Here is a 17,230-nt window from a genome sequence, read left to right on the forward strand (position 1 = left end):
CACCATCCTCCCATCAGCCATGGAGGAAACATTTGCCACTGAGGAAGCCTTTCCGTGACACCTCTCTATCTGCAAACAACAAAAGGAATAACCATAGACAAGTCAGACCTCGAGCATCTCATTCTAATAATTACAATTCAAAGGGAAGATAGTTCTCTCAAGGGACCACAAAGACTTTAATAGATAACAAAAATTAGATATTGACCCGCTCAAATCTTGGCCATTAACCAGAACTCTATGTTGTGATTACTGATCCCTGTTTAATTTTATATTATGCATAATAGAGCTGATCTTTTACTTCAGTATCAAGAAAGAAAAATTTCTCCAATAAAAAACCACAAGATAGAAAAGATACTTGCTGTCAGGGATTCGGCTGATTGCTCTTTCTGGTAAATCACTGAACCGATATTCGGGCAGCTTCAACATCCACAAAACCATCGGTTTCTTTTTCATCATCACCTTCATCCCCACTGCGTTCTTCCCCCCTCACAAGCCTAAACATCATCAGCAAGCACATCTTTTCCTTTGAATAATGAACACAAGAACTGCTCAATTTAAAATTGCGGGATGAAGGAACAGGCCAGTTGTGCCAGACTTACATAGAAAGAGCGAGGACTCCCCATAACCGTCCACTTTAATTCCATCCCATTGAAATCAATATTACATTGAGAATTCAATTTCCTCAAATGGAAAGTGATATCTTTCTCAATTAATAGATATTTCATATTAATGGGTGCTTTATGCATAGATATTGGAATTAATTAGGGACATAAACTTGCTACCAAGAAAGCCGAAATGTAAAAGATTACAACCAGACAGCACATGAATCACGTGTGACCCTTTATCGCACGTGCGACTTCAGATTTTCTCCTCAGGAACGGATATTGCAGTCTCTTTTCCAAAGGCATTCACTTGGAGAATTAAAAATGTGGCCACTCGAGATGTTTCGTAGACATACAGAATGTAACTACCGACTCCTAATACATGATCGGAACTAACTCATATACCTAACAAAGTAGCATGATAGGAGCAAAGGTAAGGTGTTTAGAGACCACTACTACAACAATCCAGTGCATACATATTCATGTACTCTGCCCCCAAAAAGAAAAAGAAGAAGGAATTTAGTTCATGACTCTATATATAACATTATGTAATTATAACGTACCTCTAGTTCTGCACATAGAGAAAGATTTCTCTGTTAAGCTCTTGAAACCACTCAGTTCTGTTGCTTTGTCAATGTACAGCTCTGAGAGTGCGGGATCAGGTTAAGATAACAATATAAATTTTACGAGACTCGATAAAGAATAGAAGCATCACCACATAACTACTATAAAGAGTCTTATGTGCATATATAAAGATCAAGTAAACTATCATGCATGTACTTACTAATTTAGCCAACACAACAGCTCCCAAAATGAAAGCAAAATGTAATCCAATAGGTATACTTGTTCAAATAAAATTACAGCAGTAGAGCAGCTATCCTTGTCCAAGTACTCTAAAATAGATATGGCGATAAAAATGGAAAAGGAATAACGTGGAACAATAACAAGATGAAATGGGAACTAAGGATAATAATATTCAGGAGTAAAGAGAGGGAGAAAACTTAAACAAAAGAAGAGCAGAAGCAACAGAAACTACCAATCTGTTCAGTTGAAACAAGTAGAGTGACTTTTAGCGTAATCCTTTCCTTCAGCTTGATGGTGCAGAGTAAAATAACTTGCTCCAATATATATCATCAAACTAACAGCCCATTTTTTTTTCTTGATTGAGAACACTCCAAAACATCATGAATTGATTCTTAATAAATTGGTTCTTAATAAAAAGCAGAATAAAACATGCACATATAAATATGCTAGAGACTAACTTCAGGCTGATTGACATGAGCTTTACATTGTGTTTGCAAGCATAAAATCGGCAAAGAATCCAAAGAACTTAGGTCTAGTAAGGTCTTGCTTCAAAGTGAATCCTTTAAAGCATGTTACTCTGTTCTCCTTCATAGACACACTCAAATTTATGCAACTACGGAAAAGAACCTCAGTTTAGGTGGGAGGTCCTTGTAGAAGTTCGATCAAACATCATTCATCAAATTAAGGAACTACATGTGGCAGAATTTATCTTTTCAATTCTAACAGCCAAGTAACATGCAAACAAAAAACTTCCTAAACTAGGAAATAATAATTGCCACATGATGAACTCTACTTTGCCCTCATTAACTTCAGTACAACAACGTGACAAGAGAATAAAACTTAAAATCGCATTCCTTATCTAGCCCAGCACACGTAATAGTCATAAGAATAATGAACAACCACTTTAAAACAAAATCACAACGAATTAAGTAATCTTTCCAAAATAGTGCTTCCCGTTACCTTTAAGCAACCGAAGGTTCGTCCATCAATCGAGAAATAAAACTCATACAGAGCAAGACCTCTATCAGGCTTGTTGAAATTGAATCTGATTGAAGAAAATGTCATCCAATTCAACTTAATCAGCTAGTCTCTTTTATGAGATAGTAAGAGAGAAACTTGTTGCCTAGAAGGGTAATAAGAACTACCCTTTACAGCCGTCAATCCCAAACTTGACAATTGGAAGTCCAAAATTAATTGTAGAGGACCTATGTCAACCAATGAGAAAGGTCATGAGAGTTACTTCCCATCATCATATGTTTCTAATTCAGAAAATCATGCTAAGCAGGAAGAATGTCTGACTGGATGCAAGTTAAGGAGATAATTCATTGTTTTTGAAGTATAAACAAGCTTAGAGCCAGCAGACGTTTGAATATCTTGGATCGATGAGGTTTGGGAAATTCCATAAACCAGTAACAATAATAGCCATATAATTGAACTCATATTCTATGAACTCAACCATTGAAGCCATACAATTCTTTCATGAATCCGACATCGCCAATCGCCAACAAATTGTAAGTATATTCTGCCCATTGGGTAGTGTAAACAATTTGGCATAAAGACTGTAAAACTTGCAAAACTATGAACTACCCCAAAAATGGCAGGGTGTCTGGCTCCTTGACGGGGTCATCATTGCATCAAGATTCAACCTGAGTTCCAAACACTTGAATTATACATCTTTTATCAGAACAGGAGCTGTTCCATTCATCTACCACTATCATGAGGAGAACTTCGCAATGACTAAGCTGACCAGCGTGAACACAACATAGAGACCAACAAGACAGAATCCCCAAAACCGAGGCACCCGAAACCTGCTCCAAGTTATCACCAACAGAGACCCCATCAGGCTCAAGAGCAAGAAGACAAAAGCGATCACAATTCCCACGTGGAAATGAAGCACATAAGCTCCCGGATATAAATTTGTTGTCTGAATCACCAGGGCAGTCCCGAGACCGACAAGCATGTTAAACATAGGCCCCGCAAAGCACCCAGCCATGGCCATCGCAGGGTGGCCTGCCTTGGCTACTGCCACATCAGCAACGAGATCTCCCACAGAGTTCCCCCAAGCAAGGATTGTTAGACCGAGAAGAGAAGGGGGAAGTTCAAGGATATCCCCGAGAGCTGCAAGGCAGTTTAGTAACTCTCCAGCAGCAGTTGAGATCCAAAACACGCTCATTATAAATGCCAGGAGAATTAGAGGAAGCTGCTCTGATTTTGGAGGCTCTGTTTCTATCACAAAGTGAAGGATTCCCAGGGAGGAGCTCATTAAAAGGACAACAAGCCAGAGAGGGAAGTGGGTGTTCGGCAGGAGGAATGCAATTGGGTGGTCTATTGCCATAAATGAGTTGCAAGCGTAAAGGAGGGCTAACGGGCAAAGAATGATATTTACAGATACATAGAACCTGTTCCACTGCGAAGGTGAAGTTCGTGGGATTGTGGCATTCAGAAGAATCGAGACGGGAACTCTCCATACTTGAAGAATCTGTAGATAAATGAAGTTACAAGTAAGAGCAAGCAAGCCACACCACTTATTTTGTATATCAAATTCCCTCACAAATGCAGTGGCAAACCTCAACCATGAGAAGCCATAGAAAAGCACCAATTCTTTTGGGGCTTAATGAGCATGGACAAAACGCGAATCTAGTGAAACTGCTCGAGGTGATGCAAATGGACGACAATGACATTTCCAAACAACATTAAATCCTCTTTTCAGCATCAAGAACAGAAAGCCCACAAATCACAATACCTGGAATTAGTCCAATTTACAAAAGAGAATGCAAATTGCCGAAATTACCTTACTAAGAGCTCCACTGAATCCCGAGCTAGATTTTCCTCTGGCCAGACTACCCCCAACTTCTCCAATCTCACAGTCCGGTGCTTCCAGCTCGTGAAGCCGGACTTCGCTCTCCCCGTCCTTCTTCCTCTCCTCTCCCAACCCGAAATCCATCCAAAACACAAACCCAACAAAGAACACATAGAACCCCACAAACCCGATCGCCTGCCACAAGAAAATCTCCCCGCTGAGGTACACCCAGAAAAGGAACAGCGCGGCAATCATATAGAACAGCACATCTCTGACGAAGGGGGCGGGGTCCAGGGAGAAGGGCGCGGCGTGGATCGCGACGAAGCCGACCACGAAGGCAGAGACGAAGGTGCCGGCAGAGAGGATGGCGCCGAACCCGGTGCGGTATTGGCCGGAGCGGACGGCAGCGACGGAGGAGAAGACGTCGGGGGCGCCGTTGCCAAGGGCGAGGAGGGTGATGGCGCCCATGCTGGGGGAGAGGCGGAGGTGGGAGGAGAGCTTGGTGGTGACGATGGAGAAGTGGTCCTGGGCGGTCTTGATGAGGACGTAGAAGTAGAAGAGGAGGAAGAGGGAGAGGGATGGGATGGAGAGGAGGGAGTTCTGGCGGAAAATGCAGTAATGGAGGCCGAAGTAGTTGATGATGCCATCGCTGCGCCTGACCGAAGAACAAGATTTGGTGCTGTTGAGGAGTCCCCGGCGAGGAGGAGCTATGGAAGGAAAAGATGGAGAAGAAGGGACCGGTGGGGAGATGAAGAGGAAGAAGAAGAGGGTGGAGAGAACAGTGAGGGAGATTGCAGAGGCCGTGAGGGAAGGAGAGGAGAAGAAGGCCATGTGGCCATTACTGCCTTCGCCTCTCCCTAGAAATGCAATCGGAGTAGTCCGCGTCGAGCGAGTGAGTGAGTGAGTCGGAGGCAAATCGGATCTAAACCAACACGACGCGTTTTCCTTTGACTCGGCAGTCGATTGGATCGCTGGCCCCTGCTGTCTCCTCCGCCCGGCGTTTCCTCACATCACATGAATTCATAATCTTTAGTCGCAATACCTCTTTTTCTTTTCTCTCGTTTTTTTTGGAAATCTATCAAAATGGTCCGTGAAATTTGAGTAGGTCGTCACTTTGATCCACAAAATTTTTTGGGTAAAATGCATTTATGTTTGGATTGAGGGGTTTGGAGGTGTTAGAAACCCTCCATTAACATTATTTGGGAAAATTTTATAAAGGTTTTTTTGTGGATGAATAATTTTATAAAGATTTTGGAGGAGTTTGAAACGTCTCCAAACCCTCTAAATAGCATAATTCTAAACCCTCCAAATTGGGAGGCTTATGAGGTTTCGTGCATCTCTTGATTATAAAAATAATAATTCGCCAATTCGACCTCAAAAACAAATCTAAATATAACAATAAGAGTCCAATCAGATCCCTCGAGACCCTTTAATCAGCTTCAACTAAACAAAAGTTTCGGATCCTCTTCATAACCCATCAAAACCTTTTCTCCTTAGCCTTTCAAAACCCTTTGAACCTCTCCCCCTCCTAACCTTCTTAACGAAGAATATTCGAACATAGAGTAACTAGCTCTCTTAAGGTTCAAGAAGGCACATAATTCCATTTGTTTAAAAAATAGGCACTTAACTGCATATGACTTTTTTCTTATCAAACGTTATTTTTAGAAGAAAATATATATTTGGGCCATAACTTTTAAATATTTTTCTTAAGACCATACATTTATCTTCCCCAATAAAGCCACCACGTTACATAAAATGTTTGTGTAAGTAAATTTTTACAATTAAAAAATTTTCTTTAATTTAAGAAAATTTTGAAAACTCAAACAAAGTAAAAAAAAATCAAGACAAAGAAAAGCGGACGAAGAGAGAGGGGAAAGGCCTCCGGCAATGCTGCTTTGAGTGGTGATCACTTACAGTAGCCACTCCATCCCATAATCATTTTAAGCGATTATGCAATTTAAAACATGGTGCATTTGTCTAGGAATATGATTCTTTTTATTTATTTATTTATTTATTTATTTATAGTAACAATGCATTCTCAACTCGTCTCTGGCCACCGCCACGCAAGACGAGGTCTACGATGTCCTCCAGTGGCATTGCCAATGGCGATGGGGACCGATGACATACCAATTGCCCTTTCTTCTCTTTACTTTTGCACTCTATCGCAGTTTTTAGCTCCGTTTTTTGTTTTTTATTTTTTATTTTCAAAATAAAGAAAATAAATTTTAAAAAAAGAATTTTATGTTATACGGGACTTATTCAATAAAAAACTAAATGAAAGGCCTCAAAAAAAAAGAAAATCAAAAGTTATGATATCAATTGGTGCTTTTCTCCAAAAAAAATGGTCAAATAAATCTAATGGGGCTAAGGCATATTTTCTTAAAAAATAAGATTGAATGTATTTCTCTAAATGTTATAGGAGGCGACTGCTTTATACCCAAAAATTTTTGTCATCAATTGCCCCTAAACTTCTATTTTATCTGTCAAAATAGTCTATGTTAAATTCGGAGTAATGGAAACCCAATGTGGTTGTCCATGCGGATTAATGGTATCGGAAAAATTAACAAATAAATAACCTGATCGAAACGACATCGTAATGGATTTATTTTGAAAATTTTAAATTTCTTTCAATTACTTAAAATTAAAGAGGAAGAGGAGGACCTTAAAAAAAAAAAAAAAAAAAAAAAAAAAAACAGAGAGCGAGGAGGATGGGCCGCCCCTACTCTCCCTGGATTCTGGAATTCTAAATCAAATAGAAGAAATCTATTACTAATATAAAAGTGCAAAGCTAAAAAATTGTTTCTCCACATTTTATAATTCCGAAACTACCCTTGACATGTAAAGTTTTTTCCTTTTCAAACGTATCATTTATTGCATGCAGACATAATTAGTGCATTTTGATGGGCCCCTCTATATTTCCAGTGCAGTTCAATATTTCAATGAGACACAACCCCTCCAATGTCCCTCCTTCATGGGTATTTCAAGAGAGACATCAGACACGTCTGTCCAAGGAGAATAACAGAGGTCTCGCCAATCCCGCCAATGCCGCCCACGCTTGCCCCGGCCTGTTTTTCTAGTTGCCTCCTGCTCGCTATGGCTCTTCTCCTCAGTCGTTGCCTTGTCTTCCCCTTTGGCCCCCTCCCGCTCCCGCCATTTAGTTTCTCAAACCCCTTAACTTCTCTTCTCCGGGCACAAGTCCCCTCGATCTTCCGTTCCTGCAATAATCGAGCCACCCCCCGCATCGAGTATCGCCGCCTGCCGCAGGGCGTCGATGCTTGACTCTACTTTCTACAGGAGTCGCTCTATTATTCGAGAACCAACAGCCGCTACCGATGCACTTCACCCAATCTCAAGTTGTATGCATCCGCCGAATTTAAAAGGTTTTGTGGTGTTGAATTAATACTATTCAAATTCGCTGAAATGCCACTGTTTCAGTTTTCTGTTTAATCTGCCCGCCCATGATTGGGATTAAATATGCCATCCTCGTATAGAGTATTAAATCGATCCGGACTATCCGATTTGGAACATCTCTTCTCCTTCTTCTTCTACTAGAAAAAGCAAACATAGTGGCTTGTGTAGCGGATCGGACTCTCTTATATGTTCTATGACGCTGAGTGACCTTTCATTAATTCGAGTACTTATAAATTGCAAGTTCTGTAATCTTTTTCATGGCCTAGGCTTGATCTGATTTTTCAGTACCTTCTGTTTTTTTTTTTTTTTGCGCCAAGAATGAATATTTTGATTGTCTGAACTATTCAATTTTGCAGCTTTTTGAGACATATTATCATCCAAATTATTGCATCCGGTCCTCATCCCTGCATAATTTTGCATAATGCCCGGTTGTTCTAATTTAGCATTTTAAAAAAACTCAAAAATATCGAGGAAATTTCATTCAGAAATGAAGTATTTTGAGACCATCTGACTGGCTCATCTCGTCCTTACTTTCATATATATATATATATATATATAGATTGTGTTATTTTAACAACATGCTTAACAGCTGTCAATAATTTACGTCCAGATTGATTTGACACTAATCCTAGGTAAGAGGACCTGTTATTGTTGTAATTTACAACAAACCTCTAATTTACTCTTATGTAACTGTACCTTTAAAAATACCCTATTACATATAAAACAATCATAGGAGGATTGAAGACTGAAAAATGGCCATTGGGGAAGACAGGCACAACACAAGGTTTATTTATTTATTCTATCACGAACTACGTCGTTGTTTGGATACCTATTGACCTTTGTTAGGAAATATTTTTAGCGAATTTCAAACTCTGGATTATATATAAGGTGCGTCAATTGTAATTGTCACATTCTTATTAAAACAAGGGTTAATCACCTAGAAAAATACGATATTTGCACTTTTTCCTATATATAGTAGAAAAATAGCAAATAAAAGCACAACATTTATTTTTTTTTCTAAATATAGCACGTTTTTTGGAGAGTAGTACAGAAAAACATAACTTTTACATTTTTTCCTAAATATATCACGATCTTTTAAAAAATAGCACAAAAAGGCATAACTTGCAGGCACGATCTTCTTTTTTAATGTACTAGAATCGTGACTAAACCCGGATGTCGTATTTTTCTGTACTATTTTTTAAAAGTTGTACTACATTTAGGAAAAAGTGCAAAGGTAGTATATTTTTGTGCTACTCCACAAAAGTCGCGATATATTTAAGAAAAATATAAAAGTTATATATTTTCTATGATATTTTATAAAGGTTGTACTATATTTTAAAAAAAACGTAAAAGTCGTATTTTTTTAGGTTATTAATCCTTAAAATAAATGACTTTTCAGCCATATATTTACTATAATTTTAAATCTTAGTATTAATGCCATGTTTAACCGATCAGAAGTCACAACGTGCTTAATTCCTTATTTTATCGCCCTCTTCTCTCTCGCACGCATATTTTAGATAATCGAGTGGCTATTAAGTTAGGGACTCGATGTATTGATGATTTGCAGAATTTTCTCCCAATGTAGAAAGGATTTCTTATATGACACTATAAAATGGATTTCAAGTTTTTAACTGCCACCCTGAAGCACGAACCTTAATAAAATATAAAAATTGTTTCCCTTAGAAACTTCAAAGCCAAAATCAACGAGTCAAAAAGTTCAGACATAATGGAGACAGAGCTGTCTTCCTCCTGTCAACTTTATTAGATATTTTAGGCGAGAGAGACAATTGACAGCAGCTGCTTGAGTGAACCTCAGAACTCGATAGCCCAAATTTTCTAGGAAGCAAAGCATCGAAAGCCCAAATTCAGACGATTGCATATTTGCTTTGATAAGGAGAGTTTTATCTTTTTTATAAGGAGAGTTTTATCTTTTTTTAGTGAGTCGATCTGCTCGAACTCAACTAATCAAGGACTGTTCAATTTTAAAATATCTAGATACGCACTACAAAAAATAACCACTAGAGCTTCATGAAAAAATGCGAAAAAAAAGAAACTATCTTTTGGGGAATTCTAAGGCGATTTTTTTACACCATTTGAAAAACTAATAATGTAATTGTAGAGTGCTTCATTAGCCAAAATGAAGCTAAGCATTTGAGCCAAAAAAAAAAGGAAGCCAAGAAATAAGAAAAACAAGAACTTACCCCCAAAAAATAAAAAGAAAGAAAAACGAGTAAGGAAGAGGAAGATTAAAGGAAATCTAATTCCTAATAGTAACCATTAAAAATAAGAGAAAGTCTATGTTGCAATCGATTACATCATATAAATAAAAAAATTATTAAGATTTATTGTGAATTACTAAAATTCTAGTAAGTTACTTGAATATATAGTAAATTAGCAATAGAAAAAGTAAACAGTACCAATTCCAAAGCAAATTACACCAACTTTCAAATAAGATATTCAAATCATGAATAAAAATACACAAAGTTCAAAGAACTTCACTTAAATTTTTCAGTAAAATACTTAACTTTTAATAATATTTTTAATTGATAATTTGGCAAAACCAATTTTGTTAATTGCACCGTAGAATCCCCTAACTTCGTTTGGGCTTACTATATATAACTCTATTTTTCTAAACTTCTCTAAATCACCTTTGCGTTCTTCCTAAGTTCAAAGCTTAAACAGAAAAACTCCAGCCCACAAAATTGAAAACAAAAAGACCCCTCGCCACCCAACTACTCTCTCTTCTCCTATTTTCTTTACATGACAGTGCAGCGCTCCATGCTCTCATCGTTGAACCTCTTCAAGCAACATTCCGAGGCCGGAGGCCGCATCATAGGCTGGTGCATCTCGTTCCCATGGCCATGGTGGTGCGGCTGCTGATGGTACTGGTTCATCATCACGCCCATGGGTTGCTGCTGATACGGGTTCTGGTCATAGCCGCCGCCGTGCATCGCCGGCAGATCCTGACTTGCAGGCATATCGCCCATTTGGCCCATTGGCAGGTAACCTCCCATTTGACCCATTGGCCGGTACCCTCCCATGTGGCCCATTGGCGGGCAAACTCCCATGTGGCCCATTGGCCGGCAACCTCCCATTCGGCCCATTGGCCGGTGACCTCCCATTCGGCCCATAGGCCAGTAAACCCCCATTGGGCCCATTGGCATACCGCCCATTCGGCCCATTGGCGGGTAACATCCCATTTGGCCCATTGGCCGGTAACCTCCTATCTGGATCATGAAACCGCCGCCAGCACCTGCACCACCACTGCCGCTGTTAGGGCGGCCATTGGCATGATGATTATCCATTCCATTGTAGATGAGCAGGGCTCCGTTATTTGCTTGGCCCCCATCATGGTGGTTTCCTCCACCCTCATGGCCATTGTTGTCCCCACCTCCACCTCCTCCATTGCCATTCCTGCCGCTGTTCTGAGCGTTGTTGTTCTGGCTAGACGAACCCCTCGGAGGGCCTAACAGCTCGGCGTGCTTCCCATACTTCTTGAGCTTCTTGATGAGCATGTTCGGGTCCACGTTACCCGTCACCGTCACCAGCCCTTGACTGGAATCTATGACAATTACATTCACTCCTGAACCACAAAATTCACAATCCTACAGTGAAAAATCAGTTAAACTGAGCTAAACTCGCATCAGATAGCAAACATCTTAGATGAAAAATCATGTCAGGAGGAAGCCAAACATCCATTTTAGACAGTTCCAGTGACATTTATCACAAGGTTAGTTAAAATCCACGTACATGTTCAAAACTTTACTGACATGGTACTACTGTCACACAACGATACTGTACACCTGCCCCCACTGAACCAGGGGTCTCCCTGAGAAATCTGGATAAACTATAGGGGCCTAAACTTAATAACCTCAAACTTATGCCTAGAGGACTTGTCACGAGAAGATATCATGGGATGTTTCTGAGAAGTCTGAAAACAAGATTTTACCCTTCAAGCAGAGTTGAAACAGCCATGAAAATTGAAAACACGCTCCTCAGGGAAACAGAGTAGGGTTATCTCAGCTAAATATTCGAACTTTCGGGGGCAAAAATGGTGCCAAAGTAATGGAGGGCAACCTTCGATTTTCTGGAGCTTCATCACCTTCTTCACGCACCCATCATCGTAGATGTTCACCTTCAGCACCCAGCTCTGCTTACAGGCAAAGAAACCCAAAAGTCAAAATCAAAACACAGAGAAAAATAGGAAGAGCGAAGAACACAGCAGGAATGAGTACCTGACTCATATTGTGAGAGAGATAGGGAGTGGGGGACGAAGACGGTGAGGGGACAGAGGAAGGGGACTGTGGAGATGGGATTTTTATGGGGGCCCGGAGGCGGTGTGTGCGAACATTATTAAATACGTCCGGAGCTGCTCCCTTCTTATTCTGCGGAAGAGGAAAAGAGGAAAAGCTTATATATAGTTTCCTGGGGTTTGCTACGAGAATATATCGACCGTTTGGTTTAAATGGTAAGAGAACCTATAATGTATATTACAGTGTTTATTTCAGTGATAATGATATATTCACTAGAGATTATCAAAAATAAATTATCTATTTATTGAAGAAAATATTCGCTAGAGATTGACGAGAATCAGTTTACACGAACTTTTCCACGTTGAGTGTACTATTCTGAAGTTCTATTCGATCACAAAAAAGGACTTAGGAGACCTCTGATTATGCAAAGGGTTGCTCGTACTTTAGAACATCAAGATAATTAACCGAACTTTTTTTTTGGGTTAATGAGGGGGCCGGAGCCCAATTGCATTAAAATAAAAGTAAATTAAGTAATTCAAATATGCGCATGTTAACCCCTATAATATCTCCAAACAAAACACGATCGAGGCCTCAAGGATAACTAGTCAGTTGATGAACCCCAAGGGGGAGAGATATCGCATGATTCGCCAACCATTCTGTACATAATGCTTGAGTGCTAGACCTCGATGGCCATTACAGGATGTGCTTTTAGCAAATGTTGGCATATATCCAAGAAAATTGTATTCATCAATGAAATTTAACTAAAAGCATTTCCCTTCATATATTTAGCGCCGCCACCCCACCCCCCAACCCCCAACCCCCCCCCCCCCCCCCCCCCCCCCCCCCCCCCCCCCCCCCCAACAAACCAGAGGGGAAGGTGAAGTTGCCGAGCATAATTACCATCATAACAACATCTTCCATAATTAACAAACTGATAGTTGAATAATAAACGTATCACCCGCATAAAAGAAGAGAATATAAGTTTGAACACTAATACTGTGTTTGGTTTTAGAGTTAGCTAGAGTTTTGTTTTGATTTTAATTGGGTTGTAATGATTGTATCGTTGAATTATGATAAAAAAATATGAAAATGTAATTAATAATTAAGAGAAAGTGATAATTATTGAATTACTGTGTTGTTGAATTGTTGAAAAATTAATGAATAATTAATAAAATTTAGTATTAAAAATTGAATTGAGTATAATGGAGTTGTATGTAAGTTTATTTATGGGACCCACTTTTTTGAATTGAATGAGTTGATTTTTATTGTGTAATGAATATAGTTAAAATTAGAGTTAAAATTTTAAAATCATATTGCAAAATCAAACGGGGTTAAATCATCATTCGATCTTATAAAAATATTATTGACTGAAAATTATGTTTGGAACCCGCGGGGTCGTGCGGGACTCCTTCCTAGTAAATATAAAGAGGCCTAACTGTCAAATCGAGTGTGTATTATTTTGATGATGTTTATAGGATATGGATACCGAAGGTAACTCTATTGGGCTCGTTAGGGTTATTTTATTTGGATTGATGACCAAGAGGGATAGAGACTACAATGATTTGTTTTAGCGGAAAGGAAAACAAGACTATTGGAAATGATGCAAGTAACAGGCCCAATTCGAAGTATAGTCCATCGTGTGGTTTGTTCCATTGCTTTCATGTCAATTTTAGTCATTGGTTGTTGAATGCTGTCGATTAGAAGTTGCAGATCTATCAAGTACTTGAATATTCAATTTACTTAACTATTCGAGTTATTTCGATGTTTATAAGTTATGTGTTCAACCTTTTACTTTCACCTGGCATCAGAGCTGAGTTCAACATTCCGCCCCGTGCATTGCTTTCCGTTCAATCAATTACATGCATTTTATGAGCTGAGTGTCAAATAATGGAATTATGATCGTTTAAATGAAGGAGATATGCTCGAAGTCTCCCTTGGTGCACGGATTCTATCACGGGAGCAGTTATTCTGACTCTAGTGAAGTAGCATGTGTTAGTGATATGCCTAGGACCAGTTTATGTATTTGAATATTTCATTTTATGCCAACAAAATTTATTCTCTTATTCATATATTGACTATATTTATTAGAATAAAGTTCTTAAGATATTTTGAATCCATGAGCGCTAAAAACTAAAGCTCGAGCCTGTTGCCCCGCACCAATGAGAACTTCAACTGCAACCTCAGACTCGCCAATTGAATCCGCCTATCTAGTGGTGTACATCATTGAACAGTGGCTCGAACAAGCTCTCCCTACTCAGGCGCCAATCGATGCTGCAACTCCCTTGTATCTAAGGGCGGATGGTCTGAAGAAGAACGGACCCAAACTCGGATTCAGAGAAGACGAACTTCGGAGACGGTCGAAGAAGATATTGATCATGAACTCAGAGTCAAAGAAGATGGCATACACAATCTTTATTGTTGAATGATTGCTTCGAGGCACGGGTCAATACTTTTCGAAAAGAGTTATTCACTCCCACACAAAGTTATTAAAAGATTTCAGCAAATCTCTTGGAGGACACAACGAAGGTTTTGTGTATTCTACGATGAGCAAACTCGTAGAACACCCTACTCTTACTCAATATTTTGAAATTGTGTCGAATTAATTGATTATGATTTTTGGCACTGAAGCCTTTATTTATTTATGTTCAATAGGCACCATTGGAAAGAAAATACATATCTTTTATTTAGAACGTGTTCCACAAAGGAATTTAAAATAATAATAATTAAACAATCAGACACACCGTTTGGTTATTTGTCCCTCAAATAACCGCAAGAGTTCTAATGTATCGGTCAAAGCTTTTGACCGCTCAATATACATATATATACACCACAGTTAAACACCGTTCTATTAATTTATGATTTCTCTTCCACTATACTAGGCGTAGGCATCTCTTATAACCAAAAAGAAAATACCATTTTATCAGTATATACACACATATATACATATATATATATATATATTAAACTCAATTTTTTAATTTTGCCCACTACTTATACAAATTACACTAAGTAATTTATAGAAAATATGAGCCCAATAAATTTGTAGCCTACTGTACTTATCATGTACATCATCCACGCCCACAACTTTAATCAATGTTCCATTCCCATGTCTTACTCCATTGCGTTTGGTAATGAAGAATGGTTTGATTTAGTGTGATTTCACGGGATAAAGATAAAAATAATTGAAAAAAATTTATTATTGAAATTGAAGAAGAAGATTAAAAAAAGTAATAATTGTATTGTTGAATTGAAGAAAAAGTAATGAATAGTTAAGATAATTTAGTATTAAAAATTAATTGTAATAATATAAAAAAAAGTATGCGAGAAAATTTATTATTAAATTAAAATATATATATATATATATATATATATATATATATATATGATTGTGATGTTGAATTGATGAAAAAGTAAAGTAAAGTTAAATTAAGTTAAGTTAAATTTAAATCAGTTTCCAAACAAAATATTTTCAAGAGTTAGCCGGGGTAAGCATCGTAGGTATCAGAGTCTGGTGTAAGTCCCTAAACCCTTACTGAAGTGCCCCAAAAGAGAGCAACTGTTGTCGAGAGGATGAGAGGATAAATGTTGTTGGTATGTTCAAGATTTACTTGTCTTATCTTATTTTTTATGAACATTAGCAGCTTATAAACCACCCTTGTAACCTATAAAAAAACAATTAATTCATATTCGTTGAGATTGAGGCTTTGAATTCCCAATCCATTTTGAAGAATTTACCTGTAACAATTTCAGTGCAAGCAAAAGGTCGAGTATCTTAGTCTGATTCTATTCTTTCGGAGACCATAGGAATTTTCTTACATAGGTGTTATTAGAAAAGGGGATATTTACTCGAAAAGTCAGAATGTTTTAGGCAAAATTTTATTATGACGTTTTAATTGTTCCAATCTTCACCGTTGATAAATAACAGTATATTAATATATACTTATTTTGAAAGTTTTATTTTTATGATTAGATATTACATTAATATTAGTTCAATTCAAAAAATTAAAGATTATCATATATCTTATGTAGATGATAAAATCTTCTAGAAAGTTTCAAAAATATTCCATTATGTTGATATCTTATAAAAAATATTTTTTATTTTTAAATTAATAAAACTGTATTTTTTAAATAAAATATTTTGTAATTAATAATAACTTATATAAAAATTAGAAAAATATTTTATTGTACCCTGACTTTTTCAAAATGTATCGTTATATTTTTAAAAATAATAGTTTTTATAAAAATCATTATAAAAATTTAAAAACTCAAAAAAGGAACTGTTTTTATTAAAAATTTAATATAAAAATAAAACTTTCAAAAATCTGATAAAATTCCATTAAGAAACTGAATAATTATTAGGTCATCTTATCGGGCCCAATGCAATTTCTCTATTGAAACGTATATTATATAGAAGATATATAGAAACATATGATATATATAGAAACTTATATAATATATATAGGACCCCTGTATATATAGACGTATATATCTTAGAAGATATCACGAGTAAAGTTATTTTAGATTTACTAATTTATTAATGATTTAGCAATTAAAAAAACTCAAAAATCCCTAGAAAATTTTCTTCAGAAATAGCGCGTTCTAAGGCCTTCTGATCTGGCCCATCTCATCATTGCTTTCATATATACATATATATACACTTAGATTTTGTTATTTTCTCAACATGCTTGATAGCTGCCAATAATTTACGTCCATATCAATTTTGCTCTAATCCTAGGTAAGGGGATCTGTAAGTGTTTCAATTTACAAAAATCCTCTAATCTACTCTTACGTAATTGTGCCTTAAAAATACCCTATTACATATAAAACAACCAATAGGATGATTGAAGAATGAAAAATGGCCACTCGGGAAGAGAGGCACAACACAAGGTTTATTTATTTATCTATTTATTCTATCATGAACTAAGTCATTGTTTAGATATCCATTTGACCTTTGTTACTAAATATTTTTAGTGAATTTCAAACTCTGCATCATATGGAAGGTGTGTCAATTGTAATTGTAGCTTGTTATAAGATCACATTCTTATTAAAACAAGGGTTAATCATTTGGAAAAGTACGACTTTTACACTTTTTCCTAAATATAATACGACTTTTGGAAAACAACACAGAAATACACTACCATTATATTCTTTTAATAAATATAGCACGATTTTTTGAGAATAATACAGAAAGACACGACTTTTGCATTTTTTTCAAAATATAGCACGACCTTTAAAATATGGCACACAAAAGGCAAGGCAAGACACGGCCTTCAAGCACGATCTTCTTTTTAAACATGCTAGAATCGCATCTAAACCTGGAGGTCGTGCTTTTATGTGCTATTTTATAAAGGGTAAATTAC

At 37.2% G+C, this 17,230-nt stretch overlaps 2 protein-coding genes across 2 annotated transcripts; both read right to left on the reverse strand.

Moving 5' to 3' along the window:
- Positions 1 to 2,803: 2,803 nt before the first annotated feature.
- Positions 2,804 to 5,241, reverse strand: LOC116213830 (cation/calcium exchanger 5). The gene is made up of 2 exons (XM_031548912.1): positions 4,198 to 5,241; positions 2,804 to 3,885 (listed from the first exon to the last, which is right to left on the reverse strand). The coding sequence occupies exons 1-2, from the start codon at positions 5,035 to 5,037 to the stop codon at positions 3,121 to 3,123; spliced, it is 1,605 nt and encodes a 534-aa protein (XP_031404772.1). The 5' UTR covers positions 5,038 to 5,241; the 3' UTR covers positions 2,804 to 3,120.
- A 5,132-nt stretch (positions 5,242 to 10,373) lies between these two features.
- On the reverse strand, positions 10,374 to 11,861 carry LOC116214364 (heavy metal-associated isoprenylated plant protein 33-like). Its single transcript, XM_031549780.1, has 3 exons — positions 11,853 to 11,861; positions 11,695 to 11,767; positions 10,374 to 11,200 (listed from the first exon to the last, which is right to left on the reverse strand). The coding sequence occupies exons 1-3, from the start codon at positions 11,859 to 11,861 to the stop codon at positions 10,374 to 10,376; spliced, it is 909 nt and encodes a 302-aa protein (XP_031405640.1).
- Between the last annotated feature and the right edge of the window lie 5,369 nt (positions 11,862 to 17,230).

Source organism: Punica granatum, chromosome 7 (genome assembly GCF_007655135.1).
Source record: "Punica granatum isolate Tunisia-2019 chromosome 7, ASM765513v2, whole genome shotgun sequence".
In the NCBI taxonomy this organism is placed as follows: Eukaryota; Viridiplantae; Streptophyta; class Magnoliopsida; order Myrtales; family Lythraceae; genus Punica; species Punica granatum.